This window comes from Takifugu rubripes, chromosome 4 (assembly GCF_901000725.2).
Source record: "Takifugu rubripes chromosome 4, fTakRub1.2, whole genome shotgun sequence".
Taxonomy (NCBI): domain Eukaryota; kingdom Metazoa; phylum Chordata; class Actinopteri; order Tetraodontiformes; family Tetraodontidae; genus Takifugu; species Takifugu rubripes.
The window spans coordinates 15,747,673-15,771,895 of NC_042288.1; the positions used below are offsets into that span (position 1 = coordinate 15,747,673).

Consider the following 24,223-nt stretch of genomic DNA (forward strand, 5'->3'; position numbering starts at 1 on the left):
CCTTTCTGACTGGAGGGGCTGGAAAGTTCTACATTAGATCATACTCACATCTTTTGAAGCGCAATCTTCTTTGTTTTTGCGGCGCTGGTTAAAGGATCTTGGGTTTCTCCCGCTCTGGAAAAATATTCGGACCTGCTTTGTTCGCTCTGCTCGGTCTAGAGAGGACAAACAGAATTGGTATAAACACAAAACATTATTTTTGGCAACTCTCGGAACATTCTGTCTCCACCGCAGCCTTTTCTCATCATCTGCCGTTATCAGAAAGGAGAAAACAACCATAACATTACTGCAAAGCCGTTCTGGAATGACCGATTATCTACTTCATCAAGTTTAGATAAATAAGGTTTCATCTTTGTTTTCTCTAATGGTAATCTAACAACGCTAAAAGAAGAGCCCCCCCCCCTTAATGCGATCCAAAGCAACCACCTCAAAGGCTTTAGAAGATTGCCAGCCCAAGTGTGAGGTGGTTTCATGGCCTCCTCCTGAGGCTGGCAGAGATGCTGCAGCCCAGGGCTGAACAGTGATGCAGTGTTGAAACAGCGATTTACAGCAGCACAATTAACAGAGGCAGGAAAACATCAAGCAGGGCTTTGAAAAACGAGGTGGAGTAAAAGTATTCATGGACATCAGAAGCTTCTCAGAAAACCAAAGAGAAACATTTGCCTGCATTCACGTCTGCTTGTTCTCGGATGAAAACGAGCAGCGTTGAGCCGGTGTTAACGCAGAAATTATTACTTGTGACGGACCTTTTTGTCGTTTTCCCTCCCGGCAGCTGTGAGAGGCAGTTTCATGGGTGGCTAACTGGAGCTCAATATACACAAAGACGACCCTCTGAAGCAGAACAAGGAGCGGGCTGAAGATGGAATCTCATCAGCGTGCCCTTAGGAGGCCACTAATAAAGGTTGATCACAAAGCTTTTCCTTGAGTGACCTTAAACGGGCACAATTCATGAAAGAACCAGCCTCTGCGGGTAAATTAGGCAGAACATGACGGTTGGCTGCTTGTTAATTTTTCAGATTTAGTGAATCTAAAGAGTATTTTCACATAATTATGGGAGGATAAGCTCAACACTGCTCCATCATTTCAGCACATTAACCATTCGAACGGCTCTTCCTGGGTAGAGAACCAGCTGAGACTCACGTCTATTTTACAACATATCCACCTGGTCAACTGCTTGAGATATCGATTGAATTCTTAACGTCTCTGTAAACTGTGATTAGACCTAAAGGATGCAATGTTTCCTAGCAGCAGAGGACCTCCGCACATAACCGTCCTTCCTTTTCACTCTTAATCCCAACAAACTGAGCTTGAGACCAGAGAAAAAGTCACAGGATCATAAAAGTCAGGGAGATCCATATTCCAGAAACCACAAACGTCAGCACTATATTTCACAGTAATTAATCTAATCCCTTCTGAGATATCTCAGCCTGTGGATGTTGAGGTTCCTGTGATGGGAATGATGAGACGAGGGGGTCAGGCTGCGTGAATAATCAGGTCTTCCCCAAACGTTCCTTTGACCAACCTAAAGTATCTGCTTAACATTAATGGAAATCAGTTTAATAGCCAATAAAATGGTTCAGTGTAAACCACCAAAGACAGTCCAGCACTGCAGTTCACACACACGGACTGTTACAGTGGGAAAATGCAGACAGAAGGAAGTTCAGTCCTGGAAAATGCGGTCACTGGGTTTATTTAATATTCACTGTTTTCGTACGTTACAGCTGAATGTTTTGGTAAAATGATCAGGGTGCCTCCTCCTACAGAGAGCAGCAGTGTGGTCAGCCCTGACCTCTACCTACTCGCCATAAAGACAATAGAGTCATTAGTGTTTTACCACATGCTATAATACCATCAACGCACAATCTGACACAAAAGGAAAATAGGTAATTGTCCCTAAATGCAAGGTCAAGCTGGGCCACCGTGGTTCCACACTGGGAGCCCAGAGATCTGCTGGAAGGTGAGGCTGGGCAACAGGAGAGAAGGTGGTGATGAAAGAAACCAGGGACAAGAGAAGAGGGGCATTTAGGAGGGTAACAACAAAAGCAGGAGACAGCCCCCAGCCCCCCTCCCACTGGGAGTAACACTGCTGGACCTGAACTGTCTCCCCATCAAGCACACAAACACAAGAATCCTCACACAGGAAGTTCTCCACAGGCTGCTCTTTGTGTGCAGATGGAGCCTTGCTGTAGTGTGTGTGTGTGTGTGTGTGCGTGTGTGTGTGAAGGGGGGGCTACCAGCCTCATGACCTTTCACATCCAAAGCGATGGACACTGGGCCACGACACACGTTCACCAGCGCTCACATGCCGCCATTTGCATGGTTATGCCTTGATGTGTGTTCTCCACTGTTTAATATGAATAAATGCTGTTTGATAGTGAACTTGAAAGAAAGATCAACAAGAAGCCAATGGGAGGCTCGCTGGGAGAGTGAGGTGCCTTTTTGTTCCTGTCGGCACGGCTTCAAAGGAGCAAGAGAAGGAGAGAGGGAAAGAGTCGAGGAATGGCAGAGAAGAAGCAGGATAAGGGGAAGGGGTTGGATACACAGAGCAGGAACGGGAAAAACAGAAGGGCAGACAGAGAGAGATTGTGCCGATCCAGTGGGATCAGATATTCTCTATTTAGTAACTAGAGATTAAAATTGCTGAAGAAACAAGGAATGAAAGAGAAAGAGATTGTGCATGAACAACATTGGTCGTGGATAAAACTGTGTGCATTGTGTTTGTGCAGAGGTGGCCCAATCAAGGAGTGATGCAAACAATGGCAGAGAAAAAGAGCGAGCCTCTTGAAACAGGAGGGAGGGACGGTGGTAAAGAAGAACCTCTGCCCGCCGCCAGCCAGTCTGTGCGCCCACACAGGCCTGCAAAACACTTCTTGTGATGCAACACGTAAAAATACAGCGGCAGCTCCGTCGCGGCAACACGACTCAACCAGAGCAGCAGCATGAAGACGGAGAATGTGGGTGAGCGGGACGAGGGGAAAGGAGCGGGGGGACGGGAGAAAGGCGAGCAGATCCGGTGGGTTTGAGGCTGCAGAGGTCAGAGATGCTTCTCCACTCAGCACAGCAGCATTGCAAATTGGAGCTGAAGCTAAAACAGAAAAATTCCCAGGAAAGAAGCCCAAGATGACACAGACCAGCCCAAAACCAGCTAAACGCTGCCTAAAATATGGGCCGAGCCTTCGGGTGATCAGGTGATGCTAGAGCACTGACGTGTCTTCATAAAAGAACAGCTATCTCTGAACCCGTTAGTGACACAAGCGCCTCCTGTGGAGGTGAGGCTAGTTTACAAATTCCACCTGCGCTCCACCTACTCAGCTCCCAGAGGAACCACGGCCTGTTTGTCTCGGCTCACCACAAATTCTAGGCAGCAGTCAACAAACATGCACGGGCACATACACACACAGACAGATTCTATCTCCAACAATGGCCACGACTCTCGGATCCACCCATGTTCAGGGATTAAGGCGAGCTTTAACTGCACTTCCGACAAATCAAATGGTTTAAACAGGGCCTGAACGTAGCCCTGTTTTTTTGGCCTTGGCTGTGGGGAGACGGGCAGACACTGGCTGCCTGGGAAAGTACTGCTGCTAGCTGTTGTGAGCTGTGAGGAACAGAGGTGCGCTGAGGTCATGAGCAAACACACAGGCCTGTCCAGGGCTGAGGAGAGGAGGGGGACTGGAAACACATCTGCGCTGCCTTTGATCCAACCTTCTGCAGCCCAGCACGCCACTCACCTCAGCTGCCCACTCTCTGCCTGACTACAAAACAATGGCCACGAGCCTAAAAATGAGCTCTTCCTTCCCATGCCGCCCTCCTCCGTGGCGGTGCTGACTCACAACGGGAACAACTTTGCTCCTCTGCAAATAGAAATAAAATATAAGAAGAGAGGGGGGAGAAAATCCTACTTCTTATGCAGTGAAGTCAACAACATCATCCATCATTATCCAGTGGACAAAGCAGATCATGAGGGTTTTGTGTAAAGAAAAGATAATTGTGTTATAAGATTAATTTCGTTGTGTAATGGATTTACACTGTAGCTTTGTGTGTGTGTGTGTGTGTGTGTGTGTGTGTGTGTGTGCATCAGATAATGACGACACGTGTGAGAACTCATATTTCCTGCTGTCACACACATCCAACCCTATGAAGTCCGTGTGTGTGTGTGTGTGTGTGTGTGTGTGTGTGTGTGTGTGTGTGTGTGTGTGTGCCGGCCACAGGACTCATGGAAACCTTGGTCAGAGTCACTGAGTGCACGGAGGCTGGAGAAGCTCAGGGACCAATGTGCACGTGCGCTGCAGTGGTTTCACTACAGAAACAAGATAGGCTCTATTTAATGGTGGAGCATTCTATTGCATTCCAATTACTGTATGAAGAGCTGAGCTGAACTTTCAGTCGGGTCAGAGTCGTATAAAATGTTTTGGTGCTGTGCGGCTATAAATCAGTCTTAACACAGTTTTAACTGTTTATGGCTTTAACTTTTATATCATACATTACCAATGACTTCTAGGAAAAATTACACTTTTAAAAATGGTCCAGTTACTCATTTAATGTGTCTGCTTGGACCTGCTTTAAGGTGGAGCTCATTGGGACTGTTATTAACTGTTATTAACTGCTATTAACAAGCTTATTCAGTTTTCAGTAATGTTCCCTTAGATGATGTTCAGGCATCACAATATTTAATGAAGGGTTGGCGTTCAAATAAGGTTCGGAACTTAAATGTAGCAACAGGCGACATTCAGCACATTTGAGTGTGGGAGGGAAAGAATGTCCTTCATGAGACAAAAAGTCCAAACATGATGTCACCTTAGCTGCCTCAAAACATAACCTCCTGACCGTGTGAGAACTCACTTGATGAGTCTACATTTCCACTGTGGTTCAGGATTTTTGTTCTCTAACTCACCCCAACGTAATCAAAACAACCAAACCATAAAGCCATAAATAAAGGACAACATAGCATGAGCAGAAGGACGGCTCTCATGGCCTTGGGAGAAGAGAAGGAGGCTTTTTTAAACGGTCAGCAAAGTAACATTCCAAAGCAACATTATTAGCGTATTTTACACTGGAGCCGCCACTCGCGGCCGAAACCTTCTTCATTTTGAAAAGAGTCCCATTATGGTGCCGTAGGAGAGACTGTGGGATGTAAACAAACAATAGTTTTTGTCATGTGAAAGGCTTCAGCCTCTCTGTCTGGTCTCTTTCCCCTGAAAACCACGTATGAAGCTCGGTTTGTGGGCGCTCCACCACAAAGACACCCACCCTCACATTCCCTCTGCTTGTCCTGAACCACATCCTGAGGAGAGGAACGCGATGGACGGCGTCGCCTCCTCCAACTGGAAAAATGGTTACACAATGTGAACTTTTCACTGACGGTGCTGCTGCGCCACTAAAATGTGACAGTCGTTAGAAACAACAGTGCAGAGGGTGCGCGGAGGTTTCACAGCGGGCTGCTGACGATCCTGGGGCGTGGCGAGGGACGCGGCTGTCCTTTATGGGACTGCCAAGGTGAGAGGCTTACATTACCGTTTCCCAGAATGCACTGGGGAGACTGGGGTTGGAGCCCAGCGGCCAAAGATATCTGTAATAACTATGTAATTAGTATTAGACCTCGGCAGGGGTCCAAACCCTTATCTCTGACTCACCGTTCTAGAACACCACACAGGTGAGCCAAACAGGGACACAACAAGAGCGTGACAACTTTTATTTCACGCTAGACTGATGATTGCCGCGTCCTGCCAATGTCAGCACTGAGTGCGGTGCCACAAAAATCCTGGATTAAAGCCACGCTGCTCTTTGCTCTTCCCCATTTTTTCCAAAACACATATTTTTGCGTCTGTGTGAAAATTCTTCTAGTATGGCGACTTTAGTGGTGGCTATACTCTGGTTAAGCATCGCTGGGGGGGGTTTCAGCCCTGCCATGTTTAGGTTTGGGGTGAACTGGAAGAATATTGGTTGGAGTGACTTCGTAGAGACCCCCACCAACCCTCACGTAAAGAGGATCAGCATAAATAAAGCGAGAGGACAATTTGGCAACGCATCCCAGTAATAACACACAGAGCCGAACAGGACATTTGCCAAGGGACTGGAAGAGGAAATCGAGGAGTATAAACAGCACTCACTGTGGCCAGGCTCGGGTTTCCATGGTGTGCTGAGGCATCCTCAGGACAGCTCACACACACAACGTAGCGCTCAGGAAACACACGCAAATCTGGAGGCAGAGCGGGGAAACAACGCAGGCCGTGCAAGTTAATATGTGGGCACACCTCTAATTATGAGTGCAAACACGTCGCAGTTTCAGGGTAAAAGGAGAAAAGGGCAGTTTACAGATAATTGCAGAGATTTAGGAGCCACGGAAGGAAAATGAAATATTAGAGCATTTTAAGTTAGCCATGGGAGTAAAATAAACTCTTTCATCAACTTCAAAGGCCGATGCCATTTACCAAACCAACATTTATTACATGGTAATTACATTGTGAGAATAAATCCAACTGACCTAAACACCAAATTGGTGCTGTCTCTTTTATTGCCAACTGTAGTTAAAAAATATATATTTACTATGAAGCACTTTCCAAAGCTTTGGATTAAATGAAAAACATTTTGGAGATGATAAACTCTTTCGTTCAGCTCAGCAGCCTAATTATCTATCTGCGTCTGCTTGTTGTGATCACAGATTCAAATGTCACCATAATCTTTGGCTTTGTTGCAAAGAAAAGCCCAGATTTTGAAAAAGCAATCGGAAATTACAGTTTCCTATTAATGAATAAAGCTTTGGACCTTTTGCAAACTTGCCTGGAAACATTTTTAAGCACTTGTTTCACTGCTAACTGAGATTTTCACACAGCTAAATTAGACAACCAAACCAGGCTATAACTGGAGAGTGGGTCTAACATCTGTAATGGACCCACTGAGAGAAGCCTGAAGGGGCCTTTACACCCAGGCCCTGGGGATCCCACATTAACTTTACTGACAGGAAGAGAGCCATGTCAATCCCATGAAAAGGTGGCCGAGGGTCACGGGCACTTGATGGGCCATAGAGATAGATTCTCCCCACCCTCCAATCTTTCTCCTGCTTTCAGTAGCCTCTCAAGGGAACCACTTAATGGTGGCCTGTTCTCAGCAACACCCTGAGCAGGTAGGGACAGGACATAAAAATAAGTGAGGGGGAGAAAAATCAACAGAGAGACCACAGATGATGTGCTCATAGTGTGGGAAGCCTGGCTGCTTATGACTCAATCTATTTTGATTCATTTTAAGGATTACTGAGGATTTATTGGAAGAAATGGAGCTTACATACCCCCATGGCGCTGCCTGGCGATGCATCTGAGGTTGCTGTGCCGCTTCATGAAATTGGCTACAAGAGTGAAGCTGTTCCCTAAAAAAAAAGATCATTTTATTTCCAACTTTTGTGCACATTATTGTCGTCTTTTATTTAAATTTACACGCTTACACACACTAAAACGTCCAATTAACCTTAAAGTGGTCAGTGCAGGTGTCAACAAAACCCCAAAGTCCCTTGGTGAATTCATCACGCTAAATCTGCGTTTGTTGAAGCAGCCTCCCAGTTTGGCACATGGGCAAAGACACCGTGGTCCAGGTGGCTGCTCCAGGCCAGCTGCACCGTCCAGAAATGGAATTTGTTCAGTTCTAGCAAAGGCCAAGCTAACCCGCCATGTGGTTGTTCTCGCTGGGAGCCTGGCGGAAACACGCTCTCCCCTTGGTACCAACCTGAACCAGCTTTTGATGAGCTCACTCTAAGGTCAAACCCTGCTTGACTTAACCGTGACTTAACCGACTTTCCCTCACAGATGTTATCATATCACTGTTGACTTTGGGGAATTCACGATCTGTGTCCTAATGTGAGGATTACACATCTAACACCGTTTGAGGAGATCCCGACCTTTTGTTCTCAAAAGTCCCTGGACAATGTCAAGCATGCCGAGTTGACAGGATGAGGGGATGTTCTTTACCCTGCAACAACACTGACAGGTGCTCAATAACATCAGGAAGTCTCTTGCAAGTCGACCTGCTTTACCCTGTGTTTGCACAGTGCGGGCTCCATGCTAAAAGGCTCTGGCCCCCACAGGTGGGAGGCGAGCCCTTATGAAGTCCCCCAGCTGATGTTAGCGGATGTCATTTCATTATCATCCTCACAAAAAGGCAGTCTTGTGGGTCTCTGGGTAATGACATGCCATCATATTGACAGGTGGCCACCAAACCGCCGCAGGTGAACACTTAAGTCCACTGTTCAGTGATTAATGGCACCACCTCGGCTTTCATTTCCCCCCCGCCTCTGAAACCAGGGTCAGCAATCTCGTATAAACCTTTACAGAATGTAAAAGAAAGGTAAAACAAATCCTCTAAGGCTCCACTAAATTACCATTAAGGGTGTTCACAAACATGATAAACCGTTACCTAGGTGACGAGACAAAAGCGGGTCTGCAACACCTAGAGTGTGAGAATCTGCCTCCTCCTTGTGAGTGTTTGTGCAGCAATTTAAGTATATGCAAATTTACAGTGTTATTTTAGCGGGGATTTGTAAAAACACTTTAAATCTAGAAAAAGACAAAACTAGAATTTACATACTGCTGTATAATAACGACGTCAGTAATTTGATTAGTAGTAGAGGAATGAGAGCCATAGTGTCGTTTATTAAGGTGAAATACTTCAGGGTACAAGGTCTCATATAAAAGAGTGATTATTATTGATTATTATCTCCCTTATTATCTGACCTTCCTGCCATCTAATCAGGGCGTATATGGGAATGCACCAACAGAGACCCTCTCAGATGAATAATAAATAGAGGTTATCATTATTATTATTTACATCTTGCTTCATCAATGGAGAGATTGTGTTATTTTGTGGGGAAGGCATCATTTCTTCCTGGCTTACATATTAAACTTGCAAACACCAGCGTTTTGTTTAACTGTACTAAAAACATTTAAATTTGATTTGTAGTGTTGCATCATTTTTTAATTACTTTCCATTACACAATTGGCTAAATAATCAAACTGTGTTGCAGCTGGTTTTATTGTGTTGATGTGATGTTGCTGTCTTCAACTATCTGCCGTTTATGGGTGAACTACATACTAGACTGATTTATGATTATGTCATCAGGGTCAAAACAAGGAATACGGACAGAATATTAGAGGTTACATAGTGTATTAGGTAAAGGTTTATGGTGTAAGAAAGATAAAGGACATCCACAAGTCCTATATTAGAAAACCAATCTCAAAATATAAAAGTCAAAATCATGTGTGGTTCCTTCTGGATGTCTGTTGAAGGAGGAATTCTGATCTGCAGCTGTTTTTTCTGCCCATTCTAGGCTCTAGGCGAAGAAAGCATTTTTCATGACACATTCGGGCCTTTCGATGTTTTTAGAAGCACCGATTTAGCTCGTTAGACTCCTTCGCCTCGTGTCTAGCTCCACAACTATGCGCATTGTTTTCCCTGGTGGGATGAGCTTGCCAATTCTCAAGACAAGTTGGACATGGACGTCTGGACCCAGAGTTGGGAACCATTGCAACACCACGGTCGGAGACATCAGCTGCTGCTCCGTCTTTGCAGCGTCCTGCTCAGCACAGAGTTGCTCTTGGCCCCCTGCCCAGGCTCTCTTGTGCTAAAGCTTCCATCCATGTTTCACTCTCACAAACAGTTTGCTAGAGCCTCCTCTGGGAACGAGTGGCCCCGTTTGTGGCAACTGCAGCCCACGGTGGTGCCATACCAGATCCACAGAGCACAGGCGGCTTTATTTGTGGCTCCGTCTGAGGAAGATAATGTTGCTAATTGTTTTGAAAGTCAGTGATATTATGACACGCGACATCCATCAGCGATCCAGCATTCCGTGTTTTTATGGAGGGAGGGAAACATCACAACGACTCGTGCTGCTCGTTAAATGTTGTTAGACGACTGCAAAAAGGCATCGTTTCCACGGAGCTGGTGCCGAGGATAAAGTAGTGGATTTTCAAGATACACGTGCAACTGCACCTAGCTTCCCTATAGCTTTCACCACTTCCTGTGAAAACAGTGAGGAGAAAGAAAAGTCAACAAGCTGAGCAGCATCCAGAGTGACGAAGACTTTAAAATGGAACAGAACTGGGTGAGAGGCATTGGTCCAGGGTCAGAGGTAACCCTGCAGTACAGCCTTCATTAACTTCAGTCGGATCATAAGATCATCAGAACAGCTCCACAACACGTGACCGGCGTCTCCCCACCATCTGTATCCCTGACAGTCTGCACTATTGTGACTCCTGCAGGAAGACCAACGAATTTCCTCACATTTTCTAGATATGCATCATATAAGTTCTCAGAATGGGAAAAAGATCTCCAAAAAAAACGAATTAAAACCTGTTACACATAAAGGTTGTCAGCCCCGGTGTACATGTGGCTCTGCAGGTTTGGCATCGATTAGTAAAAATAAAGACAATTTCCAGCTGTATATACCACATTTTATGCGTAATAGTATCAATGTGCCATAATTTAATAGCAATGTAGAAGCTGTAGGTCAGGAGAGCTGCATTTCCCACGCAAACTCCTTCATGAACAAGAGTTGAATCAGCAGGACAGTCAGACATCAGTGCCTGAGAATCCTGCTCTTTGGAAGTCTCTGCTTTGATGTGGACCCCCTCCCTCTGTCCTCAAGTGTGGGTGGAGGGTCGAGCTCAGCGAGACAAAGAGAGAAAGAGAAGGAGGGAGGGAGAGAGGAGGAGAGAAAGAGGGAGATGGGTATGAAAGCGAACGAGGAAGTTGCCCACGTGTAAGTGGGGGTTTTCCTGGAAGGACATCGCTGTGTGTGTGTGTGTGTGTGTGTGTGTGTGTGTGTGTGTGTGTGTGTAACTACAGCCTCAGTGGAGAAATGTGTCTTATCATCCTGCACAATGTCCACCTGAAACAATATTTGCACATGAGTGTTCAATTTAACATTTGGGTGACCCCTTCATCAGTTACAAAATACGCCGCAGCATGGTAGCTCAGGCCAGCCCATAATGCAGCGTGTGACTAACGTGGCGGGGAGCTTTTGGGGGCAGAGCACAAGCTAAAATAATCTAATAATTCTCAATAACATAAGATGATGAGAGAAATAAAGCCACAGTAGAAAATATCAGATTTAAGAATCATTCTAAGTTAAAGAATCCCAAAGGTCAGAGCTGTGCTGAAGCCAGACAGTGTTTACATTAAAGGGCGTAGAGGAAGAGGACGATGCCAAGTGATTATGAAGATGATTAATGTTGGGCACATGTGGATTTGAGTTATGCACTCTGGTGGCCTTTCAAAACTTGGATAAAGGTCTTGCTGGGTCTGCTTGCTGGGTCTTCACAAGGTCTGCTGACGTGGGCTAACAGACCAAACAGATGATCTGCAGCACAGAACCAGCACAGGTTCCGGTTTAAGGAGAATCCTGCTTGATTAGAGTAACACTGGTATTGTACAAAGGATTCAAAGATTAGGGAAATTATTGGTCAATGTCTGACTCTTCACTGTTACCTTTTGGGAGTTGTGGCATTTTATATGTCAATAGAAAGGAACCATTCCAACCATCATTAAACCTGCTCATGTAGCTCACACAGCTCGTGATATTTGTGACATGGTGAACCCGTTAATCTTTTTTGACAAGAAGAGAAGAAACATTCTGCATTAAAACTGATTCTACAGTGTAGATGGTGTAATCTACAAATCTTAAATGTTCAAATATTCACAGAATTAAGCCTCTGTTAAAGCTGCCCAGGGGCTGATGGGGGCACATGACACCGGCTGTCCGCTTTAAAAAGGAGCAAAGACGGGCAAAAACAAGGACGGCCTGTGAAACATTTCAGTGATTCCTAAAGCGAGGCGTTCTGCTCAGACTGAGCATGACTCCAGGAGAGCGTGTGCCATCTCCCAAACCAGACTGTGGTAAAGAGAACAGTCACATGAATGAACCAGAACCTTATAATAGGGGAAGAGCAGTGCTGTGTGACAGCTATGGTGAAGATTACAGCTGTGACCAAGGAAGAGAGCGCAGCAGATCCTGAGAAACACTGAGGACCTCAGGAACACAGCAAACATGGGCAACAGTGAGCAGCACAGAAGAGTTAAACTGTCTGCACAATGGTAGTGAGTCAGATTGTCCTATGTGTTGTTGATGACTCAAGCCAGGGGCTTTCAGGAAAGATTTAATGGACCACAGCAACGCCACAAAGTGCGGGGGAACGGGGTTGCACTGCAGGGGCCGGCGGAGGGAGGGCAACAGTGGAGAAGAAAGAGGGGATGGCAGACTGGAGTGGATACACAGATCAGGATCCATTTCCAGCCCGGGCTTTGGAATTCCTTTGTTCCTGCAACAGGTCTCCGTCCCCCTCCCGCCTTTCCTTAATCCCAGCAGGCCTCACACCCAGTAACACAGAGCTGTGCAGGTAACTCTGCCACAGGCATGCCTCTCTATTTACAGAGCAGCCCCCCATAGCAACCGCGGGCACAAATAGTCATAGTGGTGCTGCTGTGACGTCTGTAAATTGCTGGAAGCTTGACACATAATCATTCGCTATAAACTCTTGCTCTGTTTATGCTTGTACATTTCCTGCACATGAACCTCCGTGTAGCCTCTTTCTCACACACGCACGCTAACAGTATATTTTAAGAGTACAAAGATGTCGGCAGGTGGTTCCACTACCCACCCGTGTCACTCTTCACACATCATCCACAAATCGGAGGGAGATGACAATTTGCAAACACATTCTCCAACAGTAAAGCAATCCAGCAACATTTGTGCTTTTCCTGCCCTAGCTGTGGCCAGGCTGCCTTAAGCCCCCTTCACAGGGCTGCCAAGAGGAGTCAGTGGTACACTGTGCAGGGATCGCAAAGCCCTCTCCCACGGCTATTAGTGACCATTCATCTGGGAAGCCTGGGAAAATGCCTCTCCAGCCTGCCGTGGCCATGGGGAAAGAGGCTGGCAGGTGTTCCCTCCCCATAAGCCCTGGCACCTGTGCGGGGAGAGGAAGAAGGAGCTGACTCTGCCATGGCTTGAAAAAATGATCTCAAGGTACCACTTTGTGCAGGGAGGTCCTGTGAATTTTGGTGAGCTTCCCAATCCCAGGACTCACATCACGATGAGGTCTGCATCACCAGGAGAGATCAATACCGTTAAAAGCAATGAGGCATCTGTTAATGTGCTTTGGCAGGCGGATGGCATGTTAGCTAAACCCGTGTAAAATCGGCCTTCTCAGTTTACGCTACACTGTATATACACACACAAATACAGACAGGATGGAAGCAGCATCAGTATCCCCTGGAGGTAAAGCAAAGGCACACCAGGAGTATAGTTACATTGCAAACTATCACCAATTCAAGTCTCGGGTAAAACTGGGATGTCATTTCACCTTTGCAGGCTGGTTTCCTCCACGCCTGAAGCGTCTTGACTCCCGCTGCCACGGTTTCTGAAATATCATCTCACATGTTCCTCAAAGCACCAATTATCATTTCAAGCATGTACTTAGGCTGAGAAATGTGGACGTGTTCGTCACGATCTACCAGGGACAAGCCTCTCCCAAGCTCTAAAGTCAAGCATGTCCATTTTGCCTGTCTAGAGCCAAGATATTTGGTGGGAAAAGTTCCTTCTGTTCATGTCTTTGAAAACATAAATAAATCACATGGCTATGAGCTAATCATGAAGTCTCAAGCAGCCTGGGTACAGAAGAGGGGGGCTGAGGGTTGACAGTTGGACACTGGCCTCCATGGCCCAGTTCGGAAGGAATGACTTACAATTCCACTGGCAGAAGACGAAAGATAAATCCCCCTCTGACATATTCATTGGGTGCTATATGCACACACATATGCATCCAATAAGGCACACAGTGCATATCTGAATACACTGACCCATGGAGATGACTCAGAGCCGCATACTTGGACCCTGGAATGTTAAAAACTGTTGATGGCTCATTTGAAATGCCAACAGCTGAGATTGGTTGTGCTGTGTATACTGCTGTCCATCGGCAGAAGCCCTTGTGATTTCACACTGGCACCAGCTCAAACACCACCTCATAGGAGCACAGAAACACCCCCTCCTCCCGTAACATCCCATAACACCCCATACACCCCATACACCCCATACATCCCATACACACAGACGCATGGCCGTACACACACAACTCCTGAAGCTTAATGAGACGCAATGCAGCCAAAATCTGTGCAGGATAAAGTACCAGAAACCCGGGTTCAACATGAAAATACGCTAATACGTAATGTTGAAAAGATATTTTGGTTAAAATCAAAGTCTGGTGGTTTACAGTAATAGAAAATAACCATAGCACCAAAATTACCCAAACTTGACTAAATGTACTCTATCACATTCCATTCCCACTGGGAAAAACAGCGGCAGGCTTCTGGCACTCTGAAAGTCCAGCAAAGATTAGCAGGTTAACATTTGACCTGATTGCAGAATTGATGACCCCATGCTTAATACCCACCCTGAGCTTTACTGGGTTTCCCTGGAGCCTGAAGCTTGTCCTCCTTTTTTAAGAGCTCCCACTTGCTCGCCTGCTTTTCACAGTCAGTCTCCACCTTTACTGCTCTGCCTCCTCCCTCACAGGGGACAACAAAAAGATCAGGAATGTCATTACGCTCACTTAAGACCTTTAATGGGACCCCAGCTCACGAACTGTGCGGGCCTGCTTAAGGCACCGTATCTTTTCATGTTCTGAGAACAAATTACACGATATGATATGGAGTCATGTTCCAATGGTTCCATTCTTCTGGCAGCGCTAAAGGAGCTCATCATTTTTACATGCATATTTCACCAGTGAAACGCCGATAGTCTCCTGTTCACGCGGTAGGTAGGGGGAGCAGGGTGTGCACCAGTGCACGTGCATGTGTGAGCCTCAATCTGTGATCTCCATCATTAGAGGTGTCTGTCTCTCCTCAGTCTGTCACGGGCAATATGAGACAGGCTTTCCAGTAACTTTACACTGTCAGCCTGTTCACACCTAGCCCAGGGGAGGATATGTCGCTCCAGCGCACTGTCGCAGCCCGGCCCCCTCACCGGCGCCGCCACGTTTAACAGAAGCACAACCACACTGGATCCAGCGTGCCTGCTTGTTAATGCCGTGTGTTTATTAAGAATGAGACAAAGGTGGAACATGTGCGTGTGTGCGCGGGTTTCGGTGGATAAAAAGACTAAAGTGGAAGCTAAGTAGTGTGAGAGACAGATTTGCAGCCACGGGAGAAACTTTATGGGGCCGCCTGCCCTGTAATCCCACTCTCACAGTCATGCCTGCCCTGCGGAGCAGGCCCACTTTAACTGCCCTTAACTGCTACCTGTGACAAACCTGTCTGTCGAACAACAGGCAGCTGGGGGCCTCCTCTGAAACCCATTTCGCTCTGCTTCAAAGGCATGTGTGTGGGTGGCTCCGGGAATGTGCGGACATTTAATGGAAAGGGAGCTATAGAATTGTCTGGTTTTGCCACAGCTGCCTGATTTTTCTGTACACATATTACAGCACAAATGAGAGCAAAAACAAACTGCAGCCTTCAAAATTACCTGCTTGGACTTTATGCCAAGTTAAACACTGCAACACAATGTAAAACCTCCCATTAGGTCCCACCTTGGGTGTAAAGAGCTGCTGTGTTCCAACTGGTTCTGCTGCCTCGACTCCCACACTCCCAAATAAGGCAGCCATTAATTTTCTCCTGGATGATGTTTTATAACTGCACCGTTCCTGCACAGCGCTCGGCAGTGCACCAACAAACAAATGCTGCACTATCACTGCTGAGAAAGTGCATAAATAATGGGAGTGAGCTCACAGCCAAAGCAAACCTTTCTATCTGCTGAGGAGCTGATAGCAGTTGCAGCTAACACAAAGACAGGGAGGACAAAGTTGACTACAATCAAGAGGAAAGAACAACACTGGAAGCCAAGGACAGTTTGATTAATTTATGATGATTTCCAAAGAACAATTTGAACTTCCAGCATGACTGGTTGGTCAAACCTTCAGGGATGTAATCATGACGCATGAAATGATGCCGACCTGTTTAGTCTCTGCTCTCATACTTAGAATGTTTCTTTGTTTTGGTCGCAAATGAAAGATGTCGTAGCTGACAGATTAATGGGGACATGTCATGAATTACTGCATCAAGTATCACATTTTTACCAGGTAATCGTGTAGCAACGGCAATTCCAACATAAAACAAACACAAGTAACACACACAAGGGCTCAGAAACAACAACAACCTGTCGAACTGGTGCAGAATCAGTTTCATTGTTTAGAAGTGTTTGTGGCTAGAACAGTATCTTGTAGGTGACCATATGACTTGAGTTACACTGTGATTACCTTTCACAAATAAAGGCGAAGCAGGTGCCAGCACATTCTTGTGTTTGGGTTGTCTTCTGCTGTAGAGGGACTCTTCGCACTGTTTAACTCTCTGGCTCAGGGCGTCTCGCACCACATCTGTAACCTCCTGCAAATGGTGTCCAGACATTTCAGGAGACATGTTTTGGTGGTCAGTGCTGACAAAATCCATGTACACAAGCCACATCGCCACCGTGTAGGTGGAGAGGTGAGAACGGTTTTGGGCTCCAAGTCTTTGTAAATTCCGTGTCACAGTCGTTTAAAGACCCCCAGCAGAACAGAAGCCATATATTCATTCACACCCTCACCCTCTTCTCTGTCTCTGTACCTCAATGTGGTCCTCAGTAAACCAGCTGGTGTCCTCTAGGCCGCCCAGGGGCAGAACGTGGAGATCCACCAGCACGGCAAAGTTCCCACACTGTAACACAAAGGAGAGGCAGAGCCGCAGGTTGCTGAGGGGCATTGAGTTAACAGACAACAAAGGAAATCAGAGTGTGGGTGATTGACAGCCAGACAAACCACAACGACCCCCTGCATCCTCAAACATCACCCCAGGCACCTCAGTGTTGTCTCATCCCTCCTGCTTTTCTGTCCTGCCACCTCTTTACCAAAAAATAAATAAAAATCAAGCTTTACCCATCACCTCAATTTCCCCTCATCTCAGTGTAAAACCGGCGTTTTTGTTCTCTGGGCTGGGAAATGCATCTTGTTGCCTCACATCAAGCGGATGGAAGCAAATTGTCTAAAACTGCACAATCACACATGTGATGATCAGAACAAGACAGATGACTTCATATCAGAATGGCTACAAAACCTCCGATCATCTCTAAACACAGAGCACGTACATCATTTTGCTCCGCGACAGCTTTTTAACATAAGGCTGTGGAACGCTGACTGGGGGACTACAGAGCAGATTCCTGGAGAACTATGTCATGGTGTCAGTGACACTAAGCTACAACGGACGAGGAGGCCAAAAATGCCGCGGCTGCTTAACTGGCTGTTACATCTTTCTCAGGCTAGCCTGATTATGGCTAAGACATGAGCGCAAAGGCGGCCTGCAGCAGAGAACAAAAGGACGCAGGTCTCGTGTGAACCTGGCCTCTCCCTGGACAGGGCGTAATGGCTGGATTCAGACCACCCACATGACACTGAGGAGCACCAAGCCATGGCCCAGAACCCAACAATGAAGCTGCAGCAAAACCAAGAGAGTGAACATGGCAGCAAAGGCGGGCACAGACGTCCAGCTCATGGGGCAGAGCTGGAAGAGACACACATTCATTTAGTCAGGGGGAATACCTTCAGACAAAGAGCTTTGTCTTCAGGCAGACTCGTCCCTCTGTGCTCAACGATTGCACACAGATGACTAAACGCTGCCGTCCCAACTTGAGAGATGCTCTTTTGGCTCCTGCAATGATGCAAGAGATTGAAAATGGGGGGGGGGGGGGGTGCAGCAGGGGAGGGAGGCCCGTGTTACAGTTTGCTTTAATTCAGCACACAGGCCTAAACTTCATAACCCTGATGGCTTCTTTATCTGAAGAAAGAAGGTTAGCCCTGAGATCAAAGGGAACAGTTTCATCCGTGGTTATAAAACTGTAGTCGTGCCTGGAGGCTTTTGTCGAGTGACATTAAATGGTTAAATGCTAGCTTTGATCATATGAAAAGCTGCCTTTTTTTCTCTGTGAGAGCATTTTCCCTTCTCATCGTCTCTCTGCAACTAATAATTGAGAGGAGGCTTTTTCCTCGGGGCCTGAACAGACTCCCAACACGACAGCTGTGGACACCACGGACGTGTAGCAGCTCTTTCTCGACTACTTTCTGGACCGTGCTGGACGGACACATTCCAGACGTATGAACAAGCTTGTTCTGCTGCCTGGACTTGGAGATTGAAGCCATGCAAATATAGATCTCTCCGTGCAAGTTTGCAAGCGTAGGAAAAGTTGTAAAGACAACTGACACAGATACCAGAGCAGGTCCCCCACCCCAGCCGCTCGTTCCATGTGAACGCCCCCGGTGTATGAAATGAGCGCCCGGACTCATCCCTACAGATCCGTACTCTGCCCCATTCTGTTCTTTGTTTCGCAGCGGTCCACGGATGACTGGTGGCCTCAGCTGACAGCCTCCAACAATTACTGATGTGTGGGAAAGCCTGGCAACAGAGGCCAAGACCCCGTCAATCAAAACACGCGGAGCCACAAGCAGATAAACCCCAGGGTGGTTTCATGGGGTTGGACTTGACACAGGCTGAAAGGATGTGGGTACCCTGATGTCTCTAAGGTGGCTCTCACACTGCCCCACACACACACACACACACCCACACACACACACACACAAACATCCCCCCCACACACACACACACACACACACACGCACACAGACACACACTTATTTATCCAATGTCCTGGAACAGTAAGGCCCAAAAGAGACAGCAGGGTAATTCCCTAAAAAGCCTGTGATTGAGTCTGGATGTTGGGCTGAGAGCCAGACATGCTGCGGGCTTTAGACTAACTTCTTTTTATCACATTAGGGTCACAGACTAGACTCAAATGCTAACTGGACATTAATGATAAACACTGGCCTACCTCTTCAACAAAAACAGCATGTGATTAACTGGTTTTCCCAGGATATGGGAATTTTGTTCGGAATGCAAACTAATGCAATCAGACTAATAACAATTCATTTGGTCAGCGAAACTAGAGGCTCGGGGGGGGGCTGGCGCGACTTCGCCCTGAAAATGTTGATCTTTAAGCTTCACGTGTTTAAGCACGACTCCCAGAACCATTACAAGGCCGTTTGTGTTGAGTGTGTCAGATAAGACAAAGAGGCAAGCAAATCTAATTTTACACAAAGACTCTGACTACAATCACATCATGCGCTCTAAATTTGTCCCCCCCCAGGACAAAGAGTGACCTGACCTACGACCTCTGTATCGCCCAGCCACGGCGCCTCTTCAGTAGGAACTCAACATGTAGACGCAGCAACTAAGACGACACTTGAGCAAAGTGATCTGAAAGTAGCCAAATACCTGCTAAGCCCCCTAAAAGAGAGAAAACAAGCCTCAGAAAGTACCAGCGTTAACCCCAACAGGCCCCCGCTCCGCTGCAGCATGTTCCCACCGTCCCAGGCAGCAGCAGCGCAGCGGCACCACCAAATTAAATTCATGAGCTGCGACACATTTAGAGCAATCCTCTGAGCAAGTGTCACTGCTGTTCGAAAGATAAAAGGCCGAGTTTTAGAGGAAGTGGCTCTTTTCAGAGGCTCTGAAATGGGCCAGCACTGCTTTGTTTGCTGCCTTGCTCGGACATTTGGAGTTATGAACAAGGCTGGCGGTGACAGCGAAGCAGCCAAAGAGCGCTACTTAATACTAACTCCTTTATTGTGCTGCCCTTTGTGCGCCGTCACACTGTGGATGAAAAGAAGCGAGTCTTCCTGCAGGCTAAGCTCAAGTTTTCCATCCGAATTCTCCCCACCGTCACCCTGATGTCCCCGCTCCTGGGGGAGAGAAAGAGTTAAGCCAACGAGCAGAAGAAAACAGCACAACAGGAGAGGAGTGCTCCATCCATTCTGCCTGTAAATAAACAGATCTGCAGTCTAAACCAGCGGCAGCTGCTTTCCCTTTCTAGTCGCCGGGCTCTGGTCTCTATCACGCTCAGTTCTAAAAACACTCTCTACCTTCCCTTATCTCTCCCCCAGACCCGCTTCTCTATCCTCCCGACTGTGCTGCTCCAGGTTGGGCACAGGGCCCAAACTCTTCAAGCGGCATCGCCCGCCGCCCCTCCTCGCTGCCCTTTGCCATTGCTATCGCGCTGTATAAGAACCAGACCCTCTCGGACTGCACTTAGCTCAGAGGCTAACACTAACCAGCCGCAGATGTTTATGCTGGGAGAGAAGGAGCAGCAGATGCAGTCTCACTCAATAAAACTTGCATCTCTCCCACTCTCCCTTTGTCTCCCTCTTTTTCCAACTTTTTTTCCCTTTTTGCAAGTCTGCAAAAAGGGAAAGAAAAAAAACCCGGGGGAGCTCTTTAGATCTGTGGGTGTAACAAGCTTCTCGCTCATTTTCCAGCTCCTTCTGAGTCACCTGGGTTTCCCCTTAAAAATGCTTTTCCCTAAAAGAAATCAAAATAATCCCTTTTCCTCAAGACTGACAGATACCGGGTGGTCAAGGCTGACCCTCATTATTAAGCAGCCAAACACTATTTGCAGAACATTCCCAGAGGTGTTTAGTGCAGGAAGCTCCCTTGATTCAGGAGAATGTTAGCACACCTGAGTCGTAGTCATTTGATGATTTAAAAACAAAGAGAGACAGCCCAAGAGTGGAATTCCAGCAGCAAGAACAGACAGGAATATCTCCAGGTAACACTCGGCAAACAAAACTCCACCAGGGACATCCGTAAGATATTGGTATACAGGAAGAGAAGGGGTTGACCTGGTTAGGAAATGCAATGTGGCCCTTTGAAGGGATGAAATGGCCCTTTCTAAAGCCTCCAACGGACTTCCCAAGTTGGAAAAGGTCCGAAATGTTTCTGAGACTGCGATGTTGTTGCACAGCCGTGATGTGTGGTCTGATCCTGAGCTCATCTATAGAGTGACAGCAACACTAACCAGCATGTAAACCTCTGACATTAAACTGCTCTGCAATTCCTCAATGTTTTATTCGTTAAAGACTTCTGTCGCGCCCCAGATTAGATGGTTAGAAAGGGAGCAGTGCATCATGCTAATAAAAGGCAGATTGCACCGATAATGTCCTGGCAGACAGCAAGCGCTTCATCTCAACCTGTGCGTGAGCCGGCAGGCCCTTTTGATGAGACCTGAGAAGTGCCAGTTCACTATATATTTAAGCACCGGTGCCTCGTGCACTCCCACAGACTGGGGAGGGAGCTGGTTGGAAAACAAAGCAGGCACAATTAGCAGAAAACACAGTGCTGAACAGCTGATTACTCAAGGATTGAATCCAGGATTAAAGCTCATATTTGATGTAACAATCCCCATGATGTGCACAGGATGATGTTCAAACAGTCGGATTGCTATGCTAATATTCGTTTAAGTCCTTTGCTATAAGTTTTAATTTGTTTCTGATAAAAATATCACAGATGGAGTTGTGAAAAACAAGCAAGTGCCGTGGACTCCTTGTTACCATGTACAGTATAATGATGGTTAAAGTAGCTTGTTTCTCTGGGATGGTGACAGTAATGTTGTTGCATGACCACTGGGGAGGAACTTAGCGTGAACCTCCATGGTTTTACCCTCACACAACCGACCGAATGTGGTGGGTGGTGGTGGATGTGGGGCAGAATGAGTGCTGGGGACATATTATGCATATGAAACAAATAAGGGAGTTAAAGCAATATCTGGTCAACCAGGCACACAAGGCATTATGGAGGATGTGAGAGATCAGCACAAACGTCTGCAGCCTTCATCCAAAACTCTCACTAAATGAAACGTCAACAAAAGACAAGGCAGCAGCTTTCCCTGCACTTAACAGAAACATCTGATGTGTATTATTCCCGACAGGGCATCAGACTGTGGATGAACAGCTTCGTTTTTAATAGAATGTGCTTCCTTTGCTCTGTGTGGCTCCGCTGGTTAACAGGAAGGAAAAGACCAGGAGGCAGATAGTTGAGATTTGGGAGGAAAATGGCCAGAGTGAATAATGTGTTCGGAGAGCTATAACATGAAATCTAAATTTGGACGGAAGCCTGTTCAGACGTGTGTCTGCACTGCCCCCTAGCGGACAGACACGCTAGCGCAGGAAAAGCAAAAAATAGAATAGAACTTTTAGCAGAATCTTGGTATATTAAAGCCACAATTCAAGATTTGATACGGATTAACTGTCATTTATCCATGCAGCATTTTATACTTATACTTTTACAAGATAAGCCTTCCGTTGACACATGAAGCAACATTTTTGTAGTATATTCTTGCATTGCAAATTACTTTCTATAGAACAGCTATTTAGTGGTTTGGCACAGACCATAATAACTAGTCATTTCCTAGAAGAAATGAATTGTCTTGTCATGAAAAATATGCAAAAATGTATACATAGTTTCAAAGTACATATTTAATGCAGACTCACGATTTTTTGTTTGATTTATGGGGAATCTGTTGGTTCTAAACATTGAAGAGCATTTTTAGTCACATTTTTAGTCACTAAAACACATCTCAGTCTACAAATAAAAGACTAATAATCGTTAATCAAAATGACCTAATATTTAAAACTTCAAAACTTTACTTTTGCCATGTTTTGTGATGAGTGGATGCTTTTCTTGGTAGTAATGAAACTATTAAGGTCATTTGAAAATAAAATACATTCCCTCACTAACATGCTTCACAACATATTCTAAATAAAAATTAAAAATAAGACACACCACGTATGGAAACCCAAATTATTTTGCTAACGCCCACTGCCAATTCAATATACTGCAAGCAGAAACAGTATGGATCATTAAAAGAACCATTTATCTATGTGAATGTAAAAGCTGTTGCACTCACTTTAATGACGAATTTCTTAGGAGCCATTATGGTCACCTCAGCACAATTTTGCCTAAAATAGAAACACATGTTTAAAATTAACACCCGCTTAGAACATGTGATAGATAGATAGATAGATAGATAGATAGATAGATAGATAGATAGATAGATAGATAGATAGATCAAATGACTTGTCACGAATTATACTTGTGATCCGAAATAGAAATGTGTTATTAATAATAGGCTGTCACACACTTAAATTGTATCTTTGGGGGAGTTAAACTGTTTACGGTATCGTTGTGGTGGGTAGAGATTCTGTCCAAAAAATCTGCAAGATTAAACGAATTTCTGGCATTATGGCCGCAAATGAATAATAACTTCATATACTGACCGAAGACAAATAATTCTTCCCTATGATTCTTAGTAAAGAAAACAGTAAACTTTCATACCGCCGGTTTTTTGAATATGGGCGATACGTGAGGCCGTAGAAGATGACGTCAGGCTAAGTTGTAGTCCAACAAGAGTAAAAACTTGCCGGGAGTCTTGGGTAATAGTAACTTACGTTTATATTTACACGTTAAATAAATAAGGTTTCTTAGGAGTAAAAACGAACGTATAAAATGTTCTGTTTGTCCAACAGAGAGAATTTGCACAACGTGACGTCAGAACTTTACGACTCGGACCCAACTAGGACCCAAAGGTGTGACTGACAGGACCACAGTAATGGAACGAGGGGCTCATCAGAAAGCCCCAAAGTTGCCTCCGTGTATGTGTGTCAGTAATTTTAATATTCAGAAGTACTATATGCAGGATCAAAATAATGTGTTTTTAATCAATGCTGAAAAATATTATAGAATTTTTATCAGGCGCGTCTCGCCGACAGTTAGCGTCGCCTAGCAGCGGTCAATATCGGAAACACGATTGTACTGCGCATGTGCAAAATTGGCGGTCGCTCGCATTTGCGACATGATTTGAAATATTACCTATTCGACTGAAAATAAAGGCTTCGTTTAATATTTGGGTTTGGTTTTTTTAAGGCTGTTCAGCATCTGTTTACAATAAAATCCTTAGAGTGTTTTTTCTTTACTAAAGTAATTAATACAGTTCAGTCTCTCTGTCTAGACGAACATCTAAAAGATGGGATCTGTATGTCATAAAGAAAATTAAATGTATACTCAACACCTTCATAGAAAGAGATATGTCCACTTTGGATGCATTTTGACTTCCAAAACTGAAGTTCTTACATATCCGCGTACATTAAAAATGAAAATCTATCCTAAAGAAAATATAGTTGGGATCAGAACCAATTATTTTACTCTACCAATATCACAAAAAGCTAAAGAAACAGTTGAATGAAACCTTGAATGATATCTATCATTGTAATGACTCTTTTGACATAAAAATACATTTAAAAAATATATATCTGGCTTTTGTGATTCAGACAAAACA

The 24,223-nt window shown here is 45.6% G+C and overlaps 1 protein-coding gene across 3 annotated transcripts in view; it reads right to left on the reverse strand.

Annotated features, from left to right (window-relative positions):
- The window catches only part of slx4ip (SLX4 interacting protein), a 25,503-nt gene extending 2,027 nt beyond the window's left edge, over positions 1-23,476 (reverse strand). Inside the window, exons 1-7 of one of the 3 annotated variants that reach the window (XM_011603517.2) lie at positions 23,224-23,476; positions 22,796-22,847; positions 16,636-16,725; positions 16,290-16,416; positions 7,286-7,363; positions 6,111-6,199; positions 49-155 (exon numbers count right to left, since the gene is read on the reverse strand). In XM_011603517.2, coding sequence (XP_011601819.1) covers positions 49-155; positions 6,111-6,199; positions 7,286-7,363; positions 16,290-16,416; positions 16,636-16,725; positions 22,796-22,822 — 518 coding nt within the window. In that variant the 5' untranslated portion in view covers positions 22,823-22,847; positions 23,224-23,476. The other 2 variants (XM_011603518.2, XM_011603519.2) reach the window with 2 other exon arrangements.
- Between the last annotated feature and the right edge of the window lie 747 nt (positions 23,477-24,223).